General features: G+C 44.3%; 1 protein-coding gene across 1 annotated transcript; it reads left to right on the top strand.

Annotated features, from left to right (window-relative positions):
- The first annotated feature begins 4,760 nt into the window (after nucleotides 1-4,760).
- LOC123043350 (ABC transporter C family member 14) lies at nucleotides 4,761-13,617 on the top strand. The gene is made up of 11 exons (XM_044465764.1): nucleotides 4,761-7,091; nucleotides 7,998-8,318; nucleotides 8,873-8,959; nucleotides 9,468-10,091; nucleotides 10,371-10,535; nucleotides 10,635-10,929; nucleotides 11,290-11,501; nucleotides 11,688-11,993; nucleotides 12,086-12,149; nucleotides 12,811-13,050; nucleotides 13,236-13,617. Exons 1-11 carry the CDS (start codon nucleotides 4,914-4,916, stop codon nucleotides 13,337-13,339), a joined length of 4,596 nt encoding a protein of 1,531 aa, XP_044321699.1. The 5' UTR covers nucleotides 4,761-4,913; the 3' UTR covers nucleotides 13,340-13,617.
- The last annotated feature ends 7,424 nt before the right edge of the window (nucleotides 13,618-21,041 follow it).

Raw genomic sequence — 21,041 nt, 5'->3', positions numbered from 1 at the left:
ATACAAGTTGGCTTGCCGGCAAACCCACCTAATCCGGTGCCACCACCATCGCCATCGCCACCCCCTTCTCGCATGTCCAAATCCAGGCTGGAGAACGTCGTCTCCTGGCAAATCCGCCACGAGCAAGGGTGGCAACGCGTCACGCGGGTGGGGAAAGAAGTGATGTCATCGGAGGCTGGCACGTCTGCGGCAACCGCGGACAGTGAGGAAAAGTATATCATGGGAGACCGCCGCCGCTTGGGTCCCACGAAGGCCATCGTCACCGCATCGCTAGGTTACACAGCCGGTGTCTTGCCCGGTGAGAAGGAGCGTGAACCATGGCTACTATCCTCACCCGCCCAAAAACCAACCCTGATATGTGCTTCACCGAAGTGGAGGAAGTTATTCTTCTCGTCTCACTAAAGCATATCCCTCCAGGGTTCTCGGCAGTCCGATGACCGGACTGCCGGACATAGGGAAGACATGTCATCGGATGGAGATCCGCCGCCATCGCTCGTTGACTAATTTAGTTAAAATATGTCCGGAATATAATGAATTTCGTTCGGTTTATATGAAGACTCGTCTAATTTGAATGCTATTTGTCCGGCTAGTTTAAAGCCGATATGAAATGTACTTGGTAGCCAGCTCAAGTATCTGTGTCCGTGGATTGACCTGCCCTGTCGACTGATGTGGATTACGGGTGAGCGTTGGAGATGCCCTTATCTACACGGTTGTTTTACTTACATACACAGAGCATCAACGGTAGAGTGAGTCGGCCAGCGTGGCCGTGCAGGTTTGGGCCCGACGGGCCGGACGACGACGCAGGGGTAGTGCGCCCTGCAGAGCGCGACCACCGCACCACGCCCCCGACGTACGTACGTACGTACCACAGCCATGCCATGCCACGCCTGTTCCTGTTGATCGATCATGCATATGCATATGCGTACCCCGACTGATTAACTACATCATGGCCGCCCGCTGCTCGGCCTCAGAGCATAATGGCATTGTTTCAGAACGTTGATTAAACTAAGCGTACGACCCCCCTAAGCTTTACACTGTTGATTATTCGGTATATATATGACCCGATGGCCGGGCAATTATTGCACAGTTGGTACTGCAAACAGCGGGTGGAGTAGGAGTACTGCTTGTAGCAACGCTACTACTGCTACTACTAGTAGTAGTAGGAGTAGGAGTACTTAATTAGTTAGGGAATTTAGGTAGAGACCTTTGCTGCTACTACACCATCTGCATCCGTTTTTTTCTTTTTTTTCTGCTACTCACTCCGTCAAGAAATATAAGAGCGTTTAGATCACTACTTTAATAGTTACATTGATTCATGTCATCAATCCGTCGATGATCGAGCTTAGCTCTTTACCGCGGGTCTGAATCAAAATCAAAAGATTACGCACGTTAGATAATGGCACCAGTACACTGGCCAGGTAAGCATCATTCGTGAAAAGATAGGTTAGGCGAGGTTAATAATGCACATGGCTCTTCAGTAAGCGGCGGGGGGTTCCAGAGAGCGCGGCGTGAGGCGCAATCGCGTTGTGTGGCGCACAAGCCCCCGTCCCAAACAGGAGCTGAGTCGAGCCGCGACAGCCTTCGTTTTCTTATATGCATCGTCTGACAGGGCCACACAGTGCGATCGTACCTTAATTCCCGTGTGTGATTACCCTGGTGTTGGTGTATCATTACCATTACCGACAGCGGATCGGGAGGGGGGGGGGGGGGGCTCGGCATACGGTATCGCGTCTACATGATGTGATGATTACAAGAAGTCGAGTAAAACACATGGCTCGGTCTACACTAGAAAAGTTGAGACAAACCTAGCCATGAACAGTGGCTCGGTTTCTACGCGCGACTGTTCGTTGATTGCAACTATTCACGATGCAAACGGTCCTTTCTGTCACCGGGTTTTCCCTCACTCTCAATGTGACCATGGATTCGAAACTTGGTTGCATGGTAGACTTGGTAGTGGCATATTGTGTCGGTTTTTCCTTTTACTGAATATTTCTATGACTTTTTCAGCTGTGTAATCCTTCTTTTTTTTGCGATTAGGACCTCAGATCTATATAGAAATTAAAGCAGTGGTGCAACACACCCCACAAAGAAAGGAAATTACACCAAAGTCCCTGGGGGTACCGAATCAGCACAAATACCAGTGCGAGATAAGGGTGTGCCGCCGCCGCCATTCCCTCCCGGAGCCAGCATGAAACTTGGATTCGCAGTGGGAGTGTTGACGGACGAGAAGTCTCCATCTTCAGGCCCTCTTTGATTCATAGGATTTTCAAAATGTAGGAATAGGAAAAGTATAGGGTTGGAGTGGCATGCACAAATGAATCCTACAGGATTAGCATGAAGTGTTTGATGGCACAGGAAAAGCAAAGGAATTTAAAAAGAGGTTGGGGTGGATGTTAGATTTCCTATGAAATGTAGAACAAAAAATTCCACAGAAAAAATCCTATGGGATGCAATCCTATGAATCAAAGGACCAACATAGGAAAAATTCTTAAGGATTTCAATCCTCCAGAAATCCTATATAATTCCTTTGAATCAAAGGAGCCCTCGGTCTCGTAAGATTAGTGCACCAGATAGCGGCCGAAACAACAGTACAACACCACCAAAACCGACTTGGGAAACTTGAGCACGCCACGACGAAGGGGAAGGGGACAGAGGTACTCAAAGGCACGCCGTTCACATGCCAGCACCACCAGCGCCGGCAAGGAGAGGGCAGAACGGCGAAAAACCCCTCACAAAATCGACGCCGCCAGGAACTACCACTGCCCTATCTACACGCAGGAAGCAGAGGGACGGGATCCGCGCCCTCACCGGTGGGTTATGGGGATATTTCCGGTCGCTCCCTTCCGCCCCTCTCTCTTTGTCGGTAGCACCACAGAAACAAATAAGTGAGTGACCGCATTACTCCCTCCGTTCCTAAATATAAGGTGTATTAGTTTTTCAAAAAGTCAACTATTGTCTATGTTTGACCAACTTTACAGCAAAATATATAAAGATTTATAATACTAAATATATAAAATGTAAAAATATAGTCCATGATGAATCTAGTGATAATGATTTGGTATTCTAGATATTGATATTTTTGTCTATAAACTTGGTCAAACTTACAGAAGTTTGACTTTTTGAAAAAATAATACACCTTATATTGAGGAACGGAGGGAGTATATGCTTGCCCATAGTATACTTCGAAACTGATAAGTGGTATCCAAGGATGCCTCTGGTCCCAATCCAGGTTAACAAGGCAAGTATCTTGTGAATACTTGTTTCCGACACTAATTACTTACTCAGGTACACGACATTTCACCAGCATGCGTGCCACATACAATGCAGCTGGTCTTTTTTGCGGCGGCCAGAGGAGATGGTAGCGGTGGCGGCCAGGGTAGGGTGCGGCACGACGTGGGAGGGGATGTGGCGCGGGCAGGGGATCGAGAGAGGCTGATACCATGTAGAAGGATAATTGGTGCGAGACAACTGTATTCACATCATGGGGTGCCCATATATAATTTTTACAGGGATGGTATCGTCCACAACAATGATCGTAATTACAGTGTATATATTTGGAAACAAACGGGACAACTACACCTAATACAAACATGTGCTACTGTGTATAGGACAAGCACAAGGGTCTCTCAACAGTTTCTGCTGAGAAAAATCACTACTGTATAATTGATATGTATAGTTTATTAGATAAGCATCTGCGTCTAGATTGTACGGGGGGGTAGACTACCCTAATATACAATTGGAAATTTGGCCATCATGCTAGCTAGAGGCCGTAAGCAGCTGGTCCGAGCATGTCTAACCACATATGATCCGACAGTACAGCAGACGGTTAAGCAGCTGGAAAATAATTTAGGCGGAGATACGGCTTACTATATTGACTTCCAAGCCCCAGATGGACCACCCTTTTTTTTTTTGGGTGCGAACCGGTTACACGGACTTGTGCAAGCCGAGGAGTAGTGTTAAGCCAGTTGAGTCCGCAAAGAGAAGCGTTAAGCAAGTTGAGAGATTTACTTACCGCCATATACTCCACCTGGCCTAAAGTATAAATTGCATTTTGCACTATAACCCAAGAAACAAAAAAAAACGGAAAGCGGCCTGGAGAGATTTCCTTGTCTGCCGAATTTCCCAACCTCACGAGTCGTCCTCGATCCAAAAGAAGAGAAGACAGCACAGTACTAGTAGTAGTACCTAGTAAACTTCTGCTTGAACGAACCTACTTAAGCAGCAGTAGCAGTAGCAGTAGGAGCTAATTGAAAACGTTACAGAGATACAACAGCAACATATCACGTCAGCGTATGTATGTGTACAATCCTGGGCCGTGCCTGTGCAGCTGTGCTCTGTGAAGGAAGTGAAGAGAAGAGAAAGAAAGAAAAGAGAAGGTCGGGGGCGCGGCGCAATAATTGCCGACGCAGCAGAGGCCACAGTGGCACCAGCACAAGTCGCCCGTACCAATCCCCTTACCTTTTATTATTATTATTGGCATTGTACCATAAAGCGCACAGTGGCATTATATCAGAGCATTCCTCTTGCAGTCTCTCCCCCCTCCCCCCCTCGGGCTCCCCCAGTCAACCCCCACCAAAGACCACCCAAAATAATTCACCCCCCGAAAATCAATCTCTCTCCTCCCCTGCGTCGTGTACGCATGCACATACACAAACACAAACGCAGAACAGAGAAAGCGCGGCGCCACTGCTCCAAGAGAGGGAGGGAGAAACAGTGCCTGCCCCTCACTTACTTAAGGAGAGAGGGGAGAGAACAGAGCTTTATGTTGGCTTGGCCTCTCCCTGTGTCGTCTGTGAAGTACTTTTGTTCCCTCCCCGCAAAAGAACGAAACCCCCGTGCGCGCACCAACGACCCCGCCCAAATGTGCCGCCCGCCTCCGCCTCCGCAACACCACTGACGCCGCCGCCGCCGCCATGCCGGGCCCCTCCTCCTCCTCTGCTGTCCCGTGGTGGCTGGCCACCACGGCCTGCTCCCCGCCCCCCTTGTCCTCCGCCTCCCTCACCGACCGCCTCGCCTTCCTCCTCCTCTCCCCGTGCCCGCAGCGCGCGCTCCTCGCCGCTATCGACCTCCTCTTCCTCCTCGCCGCCCTCGCCCTCGCCCTCCGCGCCCGCCTCCTCTCCCGCCAGGATCAGCAGGACAAGGAGGAGCCCCTGCTCGCGAAGCCGGCCCGGTCCCGCGGGAGGGGGTTCCGTTTCCGCGTGAGTCACAGGCTCGCGCTCGGGGCCTCCTCCGCGCTCGCCGCCGCGTCCTTCGTCCTGCTCGCGCTCGCCTTCCTGCTCCTCCCCGCGAGCGGGGAGGCCGACTGGGCCGCGCTCCAGCGCGCCTTCCTCGCGGCGCACCTCCTCGCGCACCTCGCCGCCGCGGGGACCGTCGCGGCGGAGAAGGCGCGCGCCCACCCGCGGCACCTCCGCGCCTTCTGGCTCGCCACCGCACTGCTCGCCACGCTCTTCTCCGGCTCCGCGGCCGCGCGCTTCGTCGCAGGCGAGCCCGTCCTCCCCGACGACCCCATCGCGTTCGCCGGGCTTCTCCTCTCGCTCCCTCTGCTCTACTTCGCGGTCGACGGCTCCAGCGGCCTCGCTGAATCCGCGGCGGCGACGTCTACTACCGAGGAGGAGGAACCAGGCGGTGCCTCTGAGGCGGCGACGTCCTACGCCACGGCGTCGTGGCTCTCGCTGGCGACCTTCGGCTGGATCACCCCGCTCATCACCAAGGGCTACAGGGCGGCCCTCGGCGCCGACGACGTCCCGCCGGTGGCGCCGGGAGATACCGCCGAGGCCGCGTACGCTCTGTTCGTGTCCAACTGGCCGGCGCCCCCCGCGCCGGGGTCCAAGCCCGGGCACCCGGTGATCACCGCGCTGCTGCGCTCCTTCTGGCCGCAGTTCCTGCTCACCGCCGCGCTGGGCGTGGCGCACCTGTCGGTCATGTACATCGGCCCGTCGCTCGTGGACAGGTTCGTCCAGTTCGTTCGCCGCGGCGGAGACATGACGGAGGGGCTGCACCTGGTCGCCATCCTCCTCGCCGGCAAGGCCGCCGAGACCCTCGCATCGCACCACTACGAGTTCCAGGGGCAGAAGCTGGGCATGCGCATCCATGCTGCTCTGCTCGCGGTGGTGTACCGCAAGTCGCTGCGGCTGTCCACGGGCGCGCGGCGCGCGCACGGCGCCGGCACGATCGTGAACTACATGGAGGTGGACGCCGAGGAGGTGTCCAATGTCACGCACGAGCTCCACAACCTGTGGCTGATGCCGCTGCAGATCGCCGTGGCCCTCGCCCTGCTCTACACCCACCTCGGCCCATCTGTGCTCACCGCGGTCGCCGCGATCGCCGTGGTCACCGTGGTCGTGGCCCTCGCCAACCGGCGCAACATGGAGTACCAGTTCAAGTTCCTCGGCAAGCGAGACGAGCGCATGAAGACCATCACCGAGTTGCTCAGCTACATGCGCGTGATCAAGCTGCAGGCATGGGAGGAGACGTTTGGTTCCAAGATTAGTGAGCTCAGGGAGGCCGAGCTCGGGTGGCTGGCCAAGTCCATGTACTTCATGTGCGCCAACACCATCGTGCTCTGGAGCGGCCCGCTTGCCATGACCGTGCTCGTGTTCGGCACCTGCGTGCTGACAGGTGTCAGGCTCGACGCTGGCAAGGTGTTCACGGCCACCGCGTTCTTTCGGATGCTCGATGGACCTATGCAGAGCTTCCCGGAGGCGATCGCCGCTGTGACGCAGGCGACCGTGTCCCTTGGAAGGCTTGACAGGTACCTGCTTGATGCAGAGCTCGATGCCACTACGGTGGAGCATGTCCTTGACGCTGATACTGGCCTGGACCGAGTGGTCGTGGAGGTGCACGATGGCATGTTCGCGTGGGACGTGAGGGGCAAGAAGGATAATGAAAAGGAAGAAGAGGAAAATGATGACAGTGACGGTGAGGAGGATGAGAGAATTGTGGAGGAGGCACCAGCGCTAGAGACAGTTCTGAAGGGGATTAATATGAAGGTGAGGAAAGGCGAGCTTGCGGCGGTGGTTGGAATGGTCGGGTCCGGCAAGTCGTCACTGCTGTCCTGCATTATGGGGGAGATGGACAAGGTCTCAGGCAAAGTAAGTGTGTGTTACTTATACAAAACAAACATCCTTACTTATCGAAATACTGTGCATTTGCTCGTTCATTTGGTGCAACCTTTTTTTTAGAACTATTCGTGCGACACTCTTAAACTGCGAGGATTTTCCCTGTTTATTTTTGGAATGGTTAAAATCGGCGTGTTGAGTGCAAATTGGGAGCAAGGTCAAATACTACAACTGAGAAATGCAATTCTATTGAATTAAGGGGTAATGGCTGAACTCTCGGGTCATTTTCACTAGTAGGGAAGGCTCTTCAAGTATCGACTGGGAATTTTGGAATCACCCGAATAACTGGAACCTACCTGCCTGGTACTGATCTATCATTGTAGTAAATGAGATTGTCGGTGCGAACTGTCAGAGAGAAGGAGGCTAGCGGAGAAAGCAAGTTAGCTGCAAATCCAATAATTCTGCTACTCTGCTTTTGGTAATTGATGTGCCAGTTAAGCCTGCCACATGTTTGTTGGAATGCCTCCCCCTGTGTCTGATTTATGTTTTGATGAAATGGCCATTGGTCCAACCATTAGTTCCAAGCCAGTGTACTACAATTTCGTGGATGTGTGAATTATAGGTTGTGTGGATGAATCACATTCCTGTCTAGGAGTGGCATATCTTCCATTGACGACATTGTTATAAATATAATTCAAGTAGTCTTTTCTTGGTATTTGCATGGTACTTGGACATTCTGCGCTGTTCTTTTGACAAATTTAGAGAGGTAGTAAAGCAGAATTCTTCATGATGCTCTCTAGGCTCTGCTCTGCCGTTTCAGTATTTCTTTTTTCTGCTGAAGCACTTTAGCATTGTCTATATAAATTCTACCTCATATATGCTGCCCTGTAGTTCCGACTGTCATGCTTGTTTGCTTAACCCTGTAACATTTTTCAACAGGTAACAGTATGTGGTAGCACTGCATATGTTGCACAGACAGCTTGGATCCAAAATGGGACCATTCAAGAGAATATCTTATTCGGGCAGCCAATGGATGCTGAAAGATACAAAGAAGTTACACGGTCTTGCTGTCTGCAAAAGGATTTGGAAATGATGGAATTTGGTGACCAGACTGAAATAGGGGAGAGAGGGATCAATCTCAGTGGCGGGCAGAAACAGCGCATTCAGCTTGCCAGAGCAGTTTATCAGAATTGCGATGTATATCTCCTTGATGATGTCTTCAGTGCTGTTGATGCGCACACTGGTTCGTATATCTTTAAGGTAATTCTTATCTTTTTATTCATACAGTTTAATGTTCATCTGCATTCATTTCAAAATGATCAACCAGATATTAATCATTATTGAAATGTCAACGTTGATCAGCTTTTTATGCTGTGTTAGTGTGTCTTGAGTCCTGACCCCTGCAGTGATTTCTGCCTGCTTGTGGAGAGAGTTGCGGAAAATTATTCATCTCTGTCATTAGTGCCATGATTACGTAAGTTTTAGCTCCATAGCAAATGCTGGAAAGAGGGGGGAGACAGACTAAGGGAAGAAACCCTTTTTCCCACAAAAATAAATAAATAGATCTTATGTTTTCAGGATATTTAGCTTCACTTCCAAAAATATCGTAAGATGATACGTTGATGTGCTGCTTTGTTGCTGGTATGTGACAAATAATAACTGTTATAATATGTAACGACTGAATAACTAATAACCAAGAGTCCAAGAGCTAGGGCAATACTTATGACAGCTAAACAAATCAATGTTATCACTATCACTGATATATGTGTCACCATATTTTGTGGGTATGACAACTTGACAAGAATCCTCTGCAGGAATGTCTAAGGGGCATGCTCAAGGGAAAGACCATCTTGCTTGTTACTCACCAAGTGGATTTCTTGCATAATGTGGACAACATATTTGTAAGTTCGTAGTCTGTTCATTGATGAACATAACAAAAGTTGAATTGTTCTTGATTTCGTCCAAAGCAAGTAGTGCTGTAGCATCTGCCTAGATCTGGCACTGCTGCAGTATGTTTAGTTTCATGTCATTCTTATATGCAATTATACCTGAAGTCTGTTGGTATGATTACTTCTCAGCATACCCTTGTACTAGCCAGCAAGATTTCAGTTATTATCTTGAGCAATCAACATAAATAACAGAACACTCATGTTGTCTTTGTATAGTTGAAACTGTATATGTGCAAACAGACGATTGATCACTGAAATGTTACCACACTTCCTTCATGCGGTTTGCTTGATTTTGTCATGTAGTTACATTATGAGCTATTCCCTCTAAAAGAGTTTATATGTGACTTGTAAGGTAGTTACTTTTTGGTTCTCTTCTTGACGAAGGAAACACTGCTAGAACTTGTGTGCTGTGTACTTGACTTAGTCTTCAATAAATAATGTTCACCATGCAAATAAACAGGTCATGAAAGATGGCATGATTGCACAGTCAGGAAAGTTTGATGAGTTACTAGAAGCAGGCTCAGGCTTTTCAGCTCTTGTTGCTGCCCATGATAGTTCAATGGAACTGGTGGAACAGAGTCGACAAGTAGAGAAGACTGAACATTCTCAGCCTGCAGTAGTCAGAATCCCGTCTCTTCGCTCTAGATCCATCGGAAAGGGCGAGAAGGTGATCGTTTCACCAGAAATAGAAGCAGCTACTTCTAAGATCATACAAGAAGAGGAAAGAGAGAGTGGCCAAGTAAGTTGGCGTGTGTACAAGCTATACATGACGGAGGCTTGGGGATGGTGGGGGGTTGTGGGCATATTTGGATTATCATTGGTGTGGCAAGCTTCTGATATGGCTAGTGACTATTGGTTGTCATATGAAACATCAGGCGGCACTCCGTTCAATCCGTCACTGTTTATCGGAGTGTATGTTGCCATAGCTGGCGTTTCAATGGTACTTCAAGTAATCAAGACTTTTCTTGAGACGGTCATGGGACTTCAAACAGCTCAGATCTTTTTCAGGAAGATGTTTGACAGCATTTTGCATGCCCCAATGTCATTTTTTGACACCACTCCTTCAGGAAGGATTCTTAGTCGGGTAAATCTCTTCGTAGGCTTTTATTTGGTGATAGTATTAACTTGCCCATTTGCCTAAGTTGAGTATATTTATACCTCAGCATACCTTATTTCCTGATCCTCTCCTATTAACTCAAATAAGTGCTAGCAACTCTAGTTTTGACCTTCTGACATGCGCACTTCTACTCTAAAATTCATAAAAGGAATAATAAGTTTAATTATTTTTTTGCAAGGGCAGAATAGAGGGTTACATTTTTTTATACTGAAGTACTGATTTGATATCTCCCCCTTGTCTTTTCAGGCATCATCTGACCAAACAACGATCGATGTTGTGCTGGCATTTTTCGTTGGCCTGACAATTTCAATGTACATTTCAGTATTAAGCACCATAGTTGTTACTTGTCAGGTTGCCTGGCCATCAGTTATAGCTGTAATTCCGCTTCTGCTATTGAACATTTGGTACAGGGTATGCCTTTATTGTAAAGTTCACCTCAAAGACCATAGCTAATTCTGGTCATAAGAAGAGAATGCTGATTTGAACTTGCAATTTCCCTCTTTTCTGCAGAATCGCTATCTTGCAACTTCTCGGGAGCTAACTCGACTTGAAGGAGTAACCAAGGCACCGGTTATCGATCACTTTACTGAGACCGTTGTAGGTGCTACAACCATACGATGTTTCAAGAAGGAAAATGAATTTTTCCAGGAGAATTTAGACAAAATCAATTCTAGTTTGCGCATGTACTTCCACAATTATGCAGCAAACGAGTGGCTTGGGTTCAGACTAGAGCTGATTGGAACACTCGTATTGTCAATTACTGCTTTCCTGATGATCAGCTTGCCCAGCAATTTTATTAAGAAAGGTGCCAATTGAAAAACAAGGATTTTATCTTAACTTTCTCAAGCGGCAACATGTTATCAGCAGAATGACACTAGTTTCTGCTTCATTAAGTTCAGCAGCATTTCAGTAATAAAAGATGAATAATCTAAGAACAATGTACTGCATTTTGGGTTATCTTGGTACTCCAGGATGAAGGCGTAGATGATTATTTTTCTCAACAAATTGTTGCATAATTAATCAACCAGCTGTAACTTTCTAGCATCCTTTTTGGGATAGATAATGTATTTTAACTGGCATACCTAGTAATGTATTATTCTTTGTAGATTTAAGATCATGAGCCTTTTATAGGCTGGATAAACTGATTTATGTTATCTTGTTGCAGAATTTGTTGGCATGTCTCTTTCGTATGGCCTTTCCCTCAATTCGCTGGTGTACTTTGCAATATCGATCAGCTGTATGTTGGAAAATGATATGGTTGCTGTAGAGAGGGTAAATCAGTTCAGCACTCTTCCTTCTGAGGCAGCATGGAGAAAAGAGGATCATCTTCCTCCGAATTGGCCCACACATGGAGATATTGACATCAGCGATCTAAAGGTCAGAAGGACCAAGTACTTAAATATGCACAGTTTCATACTTTGCTGTTATATTTACATTGTATCTATTCCACGTAAATGTGATGAAACTACTGGTCTGTCTTACACTGGATCAAGTGTTGAATGTGTCGAATATTTCTCTTTGTCATTGGGGATTTTCTCAACCAACTGAGCTCTATCCTTTCAGGTTAGGTATCGACCAAACACACCTCTAATTCTGAAGGGCGTTAATGTGAGCATTAGAGGTGGTGAAAAGATAGGAGTTGTAGGAAGGACAGGCAGTGGAAAATCGACTTTGATTCAAGCACTGTTCAGGCTTGTAGAACCTGCAGAGGGGAAGATGATCATTGATGGAGTCGACCTATGCGCATTGGGTCTGCATGATCTTAGGTCCCGTTTCGGCATAATTCCCCAGGAGCCAGTTCTCTTTGAAGGGACGATTCGAAGTAACATTGATCCAGTTGGGCAGTATTCAGACGCTGAAATATGGCTGGTATGGTGTATGTAACGCGTTTGTTTCAGACTTCCTCCTTGATATGATGCGCTGTGCTAATTAGCCGTGGGAATTACGTCAAATGTTTGCAGGCTCTGGAGCGTTGCCAACTGAAAGATGTGGTAGCTTCAAAAGCTGAAAAGCTCGATGCCCTAGGTTCGCCATTTGTATGCTTCAGTTGTATTTTTTGTCGGCTAAAGTTGCATCTGCCACTCGGGCTTAATCACTTAATTAATTATGTTTTCCGGAGTTGTGAGTGAAGAAGTGCTGGCTTGTTGTTAAGTAAGGTCATTTACTAGTCCAAAGTTCTGAACGACCGCACTTTTTCAAAACATAAATGGACTGAATAGTGCAGCTAGTAACTTTTTATAACTTGCAGACCTTTCGGTTGGCAATATCATCATTACATACATACATGGTGCGGAATCCTCATCACGTTATAGGTACCATGTACAGGAAACAATTAATGTAACTATGATAGTTGTCAAATGAACACTGACAATCTGGGGGGAGAAAACAGAGCTTAGTACCTGAATTCAAATGACACGACCTAAATCCACAACTATCAGTTTCGAGAAGTGCATAAAATAGTTTGCGATTGTACAGAACAAACCCATGATGACCAATTTTTTCTTTTCTTTTTCTGGTCACTATCAATTTCTATTTTCTTTGGGAACACTATATATGTATATGATATATGGTCAGAGAAAGACACAACCTGTGTAGCATAAACGATGATTTACTTTCCCTTTCACGAAATATTCTGTTTTATTAGACAGTTAATAATATATATTCATTCCTTTTACTTTTCTCACAGTGGCCGATAGCGGGGAGAACTGGAGTGTAGGCCAAAGACAGCTTCTATGCCTTGGCCGGGTGATCCTGAAGCAGAACCAAATATTGTTTATGGACGAGGCAACTGCTTCGGTCGATTCTCAAACCGACGCCACGATTCAGAAGATCACGCGAGAACAATTCTCATCATGTACAATTATCAGCATCGCACACAGGATACCGACAGTCATGGACTGTGATAGAGTTTTGGTGCTGGACGCAGGTAGGTTTCTTTTGTGTTACTGCTTTGTAGCCATATTTACCATTTCCTTTCCCTAGATAGATGTGTGCTTTTTGGTAGATCTGGTTCAGAGAAACGAGTCCTGTTTTTCACCTGGTTCGGTCAGTCATATCCTTTCTTGTTCCACCTGCAGAATGGCATTCTAAAATCTCACTATCTGTGTCCAGGTCTGGTGAAGGAATTCGATGCGCCATCGAGGTTGCTCGAACAACCGGAATCCCTCTTCGTGGCGATGGTCCAGGAGTATGCCGACCGCTCGTCCAACCTCTAGTCACTTGCTCCCGGGTACCGTATATATATACATCAAGAAATAAATACAAGTCGTTTTGATAGGTCGACTGCTCGAGTGTATATACCACGCAATACCTCAAGAAATAAAAGTAGAAGTTTGGAGAGTTTGCTCAGTGCTGTTTGTAGTGTTATTTAGAAAGGCAGTTGTAGTTAAGTTGATAATTTTGTTTTCCACCATCTAGAGAGATCTCCTGTTGACGGGATGCCATTGTACCACCACTGTGAGTTCGAGGTTACTACTAGTTCAAAGATTAGACACTTTGCTCCCGGGTGCAGTTCTAACCACTGAGAAAAAAATAGTGTGCACGCTATAGCGTATTAAGGATTGCCTTGCTAAATATATCGATGTACACGTCTCGTTAATAACACGCTATAGCGCGATATAGTACGTTAATAGCATATTTTGAGGTCGGCGCTATTTTTCTGTAGCCCTTGGTTCTAACTAGTTCCAATTATATGTATGGGCGCTGCGTCGTACTATGTTCAAAACTGCGACACTTATTTTGGATTGGAGGGAGCAACGAATAATGAACATCCTTTGACAATTTTCCATCGCAGAATCGATAGTACACTTGTGCTGCTGACAAACCACATAAAATCCGAGTTAAGTATTTTATTTTTTTGAGAGAAAAGATTCTAAGGTAAGTTTTTTTAGATAAAGATTCCAAGGTAAATCTATTTTTTTTAGAAACGATTCCAAGGTAAGTGTGGGCGGTCAAAGGTTAAGTGACAGCCCAGCCCAACCCAGCCCAGATTCTGTAGAACTTTCTGTTTCTATTTCAGACCTGTGCGGGAGCTCCTATACGCCGCTCGCTGCGGCAAGGAGTCGGCTTTCCGCATAGGAGGAGCTAACTTGGGCCGGCCGGTGCGCCATGTTCGTGAGGTGAAAAATCGCCAGAGGAAGAAAAAGTGCGCACGCTGGCCGGTAATGCTAGACGCACGGACCTGCCTATTATGCGATTTACGGAATAGCAGACGTGGACGATCGGGATTGGAGAAGAGGGAGCATAGGTCCCACCCCCCGCTGAAAAACAGGGAGAGGTTAGTTTAGAATAAAATCACGTAAAAGCCTGTAATAGGCCCGTGAGTCTAGGATTAATGGCAATGGGAACCGAACCCAATCTTTCCTATTCCAGCATTACAGCAAACCCGTGTCAAATATATAGCGGATTTGGGCGCTCTAGCCAAAACGAATCCTATTTCGGCTATCACCTTCTCCATTACAATGTTCTCATACGCAGGAATACCCCTGTTAGCCGGCTTTGTAGCAAATTCTAGCCTGCAGCAGTACTTCGCGATAATTCCACCATTTCCTGAACAACATGGAGTTGAACAGTAGCTTTACACTGACAATCCTTCGCCCAGCGCTCACCACAACCAATCCATAGAACCTTCACGCGCTGATGAGACTTCAGTCTATCATAAGAAGAATACTTGAAACTTATAGATCAACGTGGCTTTCTTTTCGAAGTGTAGCTCTAATGGCAAATTAGCAGCACGAAACTATATAAACTAGTGGTAGCAACAAAACTTAAAATATGAGTTCGCAAAATTATGATAAACAAAAGTTCCTAAGAATTGGTGTCAAAACATGTAACGACAATTTAAAAAATACATGACTTTCTTTTTGAAGTGCTACCAATTTATAATTTGTGAACAAAAATTTCAAACCTAGAATATTTTGTGCAAAAAACATTGCTAAATAAAAAAGGGTAACAAATTGTAAACGAGATCATTTTTAAAATTACGAACATTTTTAGAAAAATACAACAATTACTAGTTTATGATTTTTTTTCAAAAAGCAGAACATTTTGGGAATCCCTAATATTTTCTTTAAAAAAATATATAAACAAATTGCAAACGAGAACAATTTTTGGAATTGCGAATTTGTTTTTTGACAATGCAAACCTTTTCTGATAAACAGAAAAAACAGAAAGTCTTTCAAAAATTACGAACTTTTTCAAAGAGGTGACATTTTTAAAAATTCCAGAAATATTTTTTGAGTTTGCAAACAAATATTGAAAACAAGAACTTCTCTTTTGATTTTGTGAAGAAAAATTGAAAAGTCAACATTTTTACAAAAGCGAACATTTTTCCAAATTGCGAACATTTTTTGGAAAAATGCGGTTTATTTAAAAAAACAGAAGCAAAATTGAAAACATGATCACTTTTCAAATTTAGAAACAATTCTTTCAAAATACCAACATTTTTCAAGTTTATGAACAATTTTTTTGACACAAAAACATTTTTTTGGAATTCCTCAATCAGTTTTAGTTATGAACAAATTTCGAAAATAAGAACATTTTTTGAATGTGTGAACAAATTTCAAAATAGGAACTTTTTCGAAATTTGTGAACATTTTTTTGAACAAAATTGCAAAGCGAACATTTTTGACATTTTGAAGTTCAATTTTTTTTTTGAATTTTCGAACTTTCTTGAAGAAAGCAAAAAAACAAATTATAAAAAAATTCGGAATTTTTGAACAAAATTTAAACAGAAGAATATTTTTCTAAATTATGAACATATTTAGAAAATTTAAACATTTATCTAATTTCTGTACATTTGTTGAAAAAGGATAATAAACTTGAAAAAATAAGAATTAAAGAAAATAAAATAAGAAGGAAAAAAAGAAACGGAACAAGAAAAGAAAATTGGAGATAGAAGAAAAAAAAAGGAAAAAAACGATTTAGGAACCTTCAATCGAAAAAAATCGGATGGAACCTCCGGGAAGGTTCCCAAAACCCGGATAACTGAAAGCGCATAACATGCTGGCCCAGCCTGAACGATCGGTCGGTCTCGTATGCGTAGCCTTCGCATTTTGACGCAACGTGCAGCAAATAGGCTTTTGGGATCTATGCAGTGCCACCGCCTCCTGCCTAACTCTCTGCCCCTTCTCTGCAAGCACGATGACCGCCGCTATTTTCCATGAAATCAAAAGAAGTTCATGAATTCAAATAATATTCGCAAATTCACAAAATGTTAGTGAAATTCAAAAAATTCAAAAAATGTTTGCGTATTAAGGATTGCCTTTCTAAATATATCGATGTACACGTCTCGTTAATAACACGCTATAGCGCGATATAGCACGTTAATAGCATATTTTGAGGTCGGCGCTATTTTTCTGTAGCCCTTGGTTCTAACTAGTTCCAATTATATGTATGGGCGCTGCGTCGTACTATGTTCAAAACTGCGACACTTATTTTGGATTGGAGGGAGCAACGAATAATGAACATCCTTTGACAATTTTCCATCGCAGAATCGATAGTACACTTGTGCTGCTGACAAACCACATAAAATCCGAGTTAAGTATTTTATTTTTTTGAGAGAAAAGATTCTAAGGTAAGTTTTTTTAGATAAAGATTCCAAGGTAAATCTATTTTTTTTAGAAACGATTCCAAGGTAAGTGTGGGCGGTCAAAGGTTAAGTGACAGCCCAGCCCAACCCAGCCCAGATTCTGTAGAACTTTCTGTTTCTATTTCAGACCTGTGCGGGAGCTCCTATACGCCGCTCGCTGCGGCAAGGAGTCGGCTTTCCGCATAGGAGGAGCTAACTTGGGCCGGCCGGTGCGCCATGTTCGTGAGGTGAAAAATCGCCAGAGGAAGAAAAAGTGCGCACGCTGGCCGGTAATGCTAGACGCACGGACCTGCCTATTATGCGATTTACGGAATAGCAGACGTGGACGATCGGGATTGGAGAAGAGGGAGCATAGGTCCCACCCCCCGCTGAAAAACAGGGAGAGGTTAGTTTAGAATAAAATCACGTAAAAGCCTGTAATAGGCCCGTGAGTCTAGGATTAATGGCAATGGGAACCGAACCCAATCTTTCCTATTCCAGCATTACAGCAAACCCGTGTCAAATATATAGCGGATTTGGGCGCTCTAGCCAAAACGAATCCTATTTCGGCTATCACCTTCTCCATTACAATGTTCTCATACGCAGGAATACCCCTGTTAGCCGGCTTTGTAGCAAATTCTAGCCTGCAGCAGTACTTCGCGATAATTCCACCATTTCCTGAACAACATGGAGTTGAACAGTAGCTTTACACTGACAATCCTTCGCCCAGCGCTCACCACAACCAATCCATAGAACCTTCACGCGCTGATGAGACTTCAGTCTATCATAAGAAGAATACTTGAAACTTATAGATCAACGTGGCTTTCTTTTCGAAGTGTAGCTCTAATGGCAAATTAGCAGCACGAAACTATATAAACTAGTGGTAGCAACAAAACTTAAAATATGAGTTCGCAAAATTATGATAAACAAAAGTTCCTAAGAATTGGTGTCAAAACATGTAACGACAATTTAAAAAATACATGACTTTCTTTTTGAAGTGCTACCAATTTATAATTTGTGAACAAAAATTTCAAACCTAGAATATTTTGTGCAAAAAACATTGCTAAATAAAAAAGGGTAACAAATTGTAAACGAGATCATTTTTAAAATTACGAACATTTTTAGAAAAATACAACAATTACTAGTTTATGATTTTTTTTCAAAAAGCAGAACATTTTGGGAATCCCTAATATTTTCTTTAAAAAAATATATAAACAAATTGCAAACGAGAACAATTTTTGGAATTGCGAATTTGTTTTTTGACAATGCAAACCTTTTCTGATAAACAGAAAAAACAGAAAGTCTTTCAAAAATTACGAACTTTTTCAAAGAGGTGACATTTTTAAAAATTCCAGAAATATTTTTTGAGTTTGCAAACAAATATTGAAAACAAGAACTTCTCTTTTGATTTTGTGAAGAAAAATTGAAAAGTCAACATTTTTACAAGAGCGAACATTTTTCCAAATTGCGAACAATTTTTGGAAAAATGCGGTTTATTTAAAAAAACAGAAGCAAAATTGAAAACATGATCACTTTTCAAATTTAGAAACAATTCTTTCAAAATACCAACATTTTTCAAGTTTATGAACAATTTTTTTGACACAAAAAACCCCCTCCTGGTCATCGTCTCACACTCTCACTCCTCTGCCACTGGTGCCTCACCCCTTTCTTGCTCCGGCGGCGCGTGCCCACGTCCACGATTGGGAGAGAATGAGAGTACGGAGGCAGAAAACCGGTGGAATACAGGTGTATTTGACAAAACCGGTGTAAAGAATACCCACCCAAAACCGACGAACCAATCGTATAACTCAACATTGCTCGTTTTGTTTTACACTTGCATATTTTGCCGGTGTAAATCCCTCCAAAACGACGAACCAAGCGGGGCCTTATGCTCCCGCATGAAGCACATATGTGCTTTCTAACTGAACTAACTCGTGCGTTAATAATTAATACTGTACTAACTCATGTTTCAAAGAAAACTAACTTGTGCTCCTCGCACTTGTACATGAAGCACACATGTACTTCCATCACAAATTAACTCGTGCTTCCACATAACAGTAACACGTGCTCCCACATAACACTAACTCGTGCTTCCGTTGAGCCAAGCACAAACTTCGCGTGGTGCACACTCGTGCTTCCACACAAAGCACAATTGTGCTCACGAGGAGAGCATAGACGTGTGCTCCGCAAAACCCCTCGAAAAAGTAGGTTTTTTTTAGAAAAATTAGAAAAACCAAGCGAAACCAAGAAAAAAAACCAAAAAAGGCTACCTTGCAGGGTGTCTCCCGCGTGTGACACGTGGAGATGGCTGAACTCATCACATCACTTGACGTGCGCACGCGCGCTCACAGCCCATGGAAGAGTGCTCTCGAGAACATCACCCTACGCTCTAGGCTACATCGACATCCGCACAAAGGGCTATCACCTCGATTGAGCAATATACATACATGCCCTATACCTGTGCGTTGCAATGAAAAAAATAACACAAGCCCCTGGCCCAATAATAACCATTGCTCAAGATTCAAACTATGCCCTATACCTGTTCTATACATCATTCATCATACTACCTCTCGCCATTGAAGATCAAATCTCATGGGCTTGTTCCACTGAGGGAGAACTTGTGTCATGGATTTGTTCCACTGAGGTAGGATGGGTCCCCCACGTGTCCCCACATGATCAATTAATGTCTAATCACCGCCTAATGGGCGCCAATTTGTCGCACCGCACATGCACACAACTCAAGGCCATGGGGTCTAGGCTCGATTATTTTTCTCCATAACTTGGTTTCTCCTTCGTCCTCCTCCCCTCGATTTGCCAACAAAACCAAAGCACAAATCCGTCTTCCACCCTATTTGAACCTTTTTGAGGCACCAACCGATTGGAATGAAGCCAAACAGCTCATATTTTCATAGTCCAAGAAGAAGTTGCACAGTTTGGACTTCAGGCTTGAGATATCTCATATTGAAACTTGCATTCAGCTCCATGACAAAGAAAAAAGAAAAAAAAATGCAAAACCAAATGAAGCATGTAGTTAGTTATGTGGATTATAAAAAACTGATTTAAGTACAATACAACATGAATCACATACTTGCGCCCTGGTTAACATGTTTGCTACCACAGATGATTTACATTGTAACACTAAGATACAAACAACATTAGATGTCCCAGCCTTTTCTTAAAAATGAAATTCTTTGCATCGAACAAAGGCATCATTAAGTTCTCAAGTAACACCAGTTTTTTAAAGTACAGTACAATTTGAGGTTGAGGTTTATATGCAACCAATAGGGCAAAAAAAGGTTCTCCAAGCAAGAGACTAAGAATATCCGTGGATGAATATAGTTCTTCTTTGGCGCATATATAGAAAAACAATTAGACTTGTCTGCTGATTCACACGTCCATGAAACCTACTGTTGGTCCTCTAATTTGTTTGATGAAGTTACAATTCTTTTTGAATGTGTAAAATCCATTGGGACCACTTCTCATCAGCAGATTGTTAGCTGGAGTTGAAGCATATAAAAGTTTAAAAAATGTAAATACACATATGCTCAGTAAACACAAGTGATTACCTAACATATTTATGGGCATCCAAGGTTTTATGTCTGTTCATCAAGAAGATATGCATGGACAGATATCTTGATGAATCAGAAGCAGTGGCAATAGCAGAAGGATTGCTGAAAAGAAACATTAGTGATTCAATATTCAGTCGAAGCTTTTAATCACCAAACAGGGACAACCAATATGCTAGTATGGTACTCACTTTCATCCACCACACTGCATGAACAACTTCATCATTGCCGACAACGAACAGCAAGAGTGCACAGTCAAGAAAAAAGCAGGCAAAACAACAAACATGTGTCTGACTAAAAATGCAACTTTAACTATCCGACTGAAACCACAAGCTACAGGCCTGAAGAAGATGACACACAAATCCTCAACTTAACTAACTGGCCACTTCTATTGCTGGAAAAACATCTCTCTTCGTAGCCCAGTACCATCGGGTGACACCAGCCAGCAGCCAACAAACCAGCTTTGTTCGGTCAAAATTAGATCCCAGATGAATCCCCAAATCAAAGTAGGGCAGAATCGCATCAGCAGATTACAACCTGATCATAGAACATGAAGCAAAACATAATTGTGGAAGACTGAAGATTATGTGGGCTTGTTGATTCCAACCTGAAAATTTGAATCCCAGAAAATAGGGCGGTATTAAGATGTAGATTTGAGCAAACAGCAAAGTACACATATACATACAGTACAAAATTAAGTATTGCCCCTTATTTCAGTCAGGCTAAACTAAAGTCGTATTAACAGAAATTCTAACTTCTTCCAAAGTGCTAGGCTGGAAGTTA

This window comes from Triticum aestivum, chromosome 2B (assembly GCF_018294505.1).
Source record: "Triticum aestivum cultivar Chinese Spring chromosome 2B, IWGSC CS RefSeq v2.1, whole genome shotgun sequence".
NCBI classification, from domain to species: Eukaryota; Viridiplantae; Streptophyta; class Magnoliopsida; order Poales; family Poaceae; genus Triticum; species Triticum aestivum.
The sequence above is the reverse complement of the archived record's forward strand: the minus strand, read 5'-3'. Positions and strand labels throughout refer to the sequence as shown.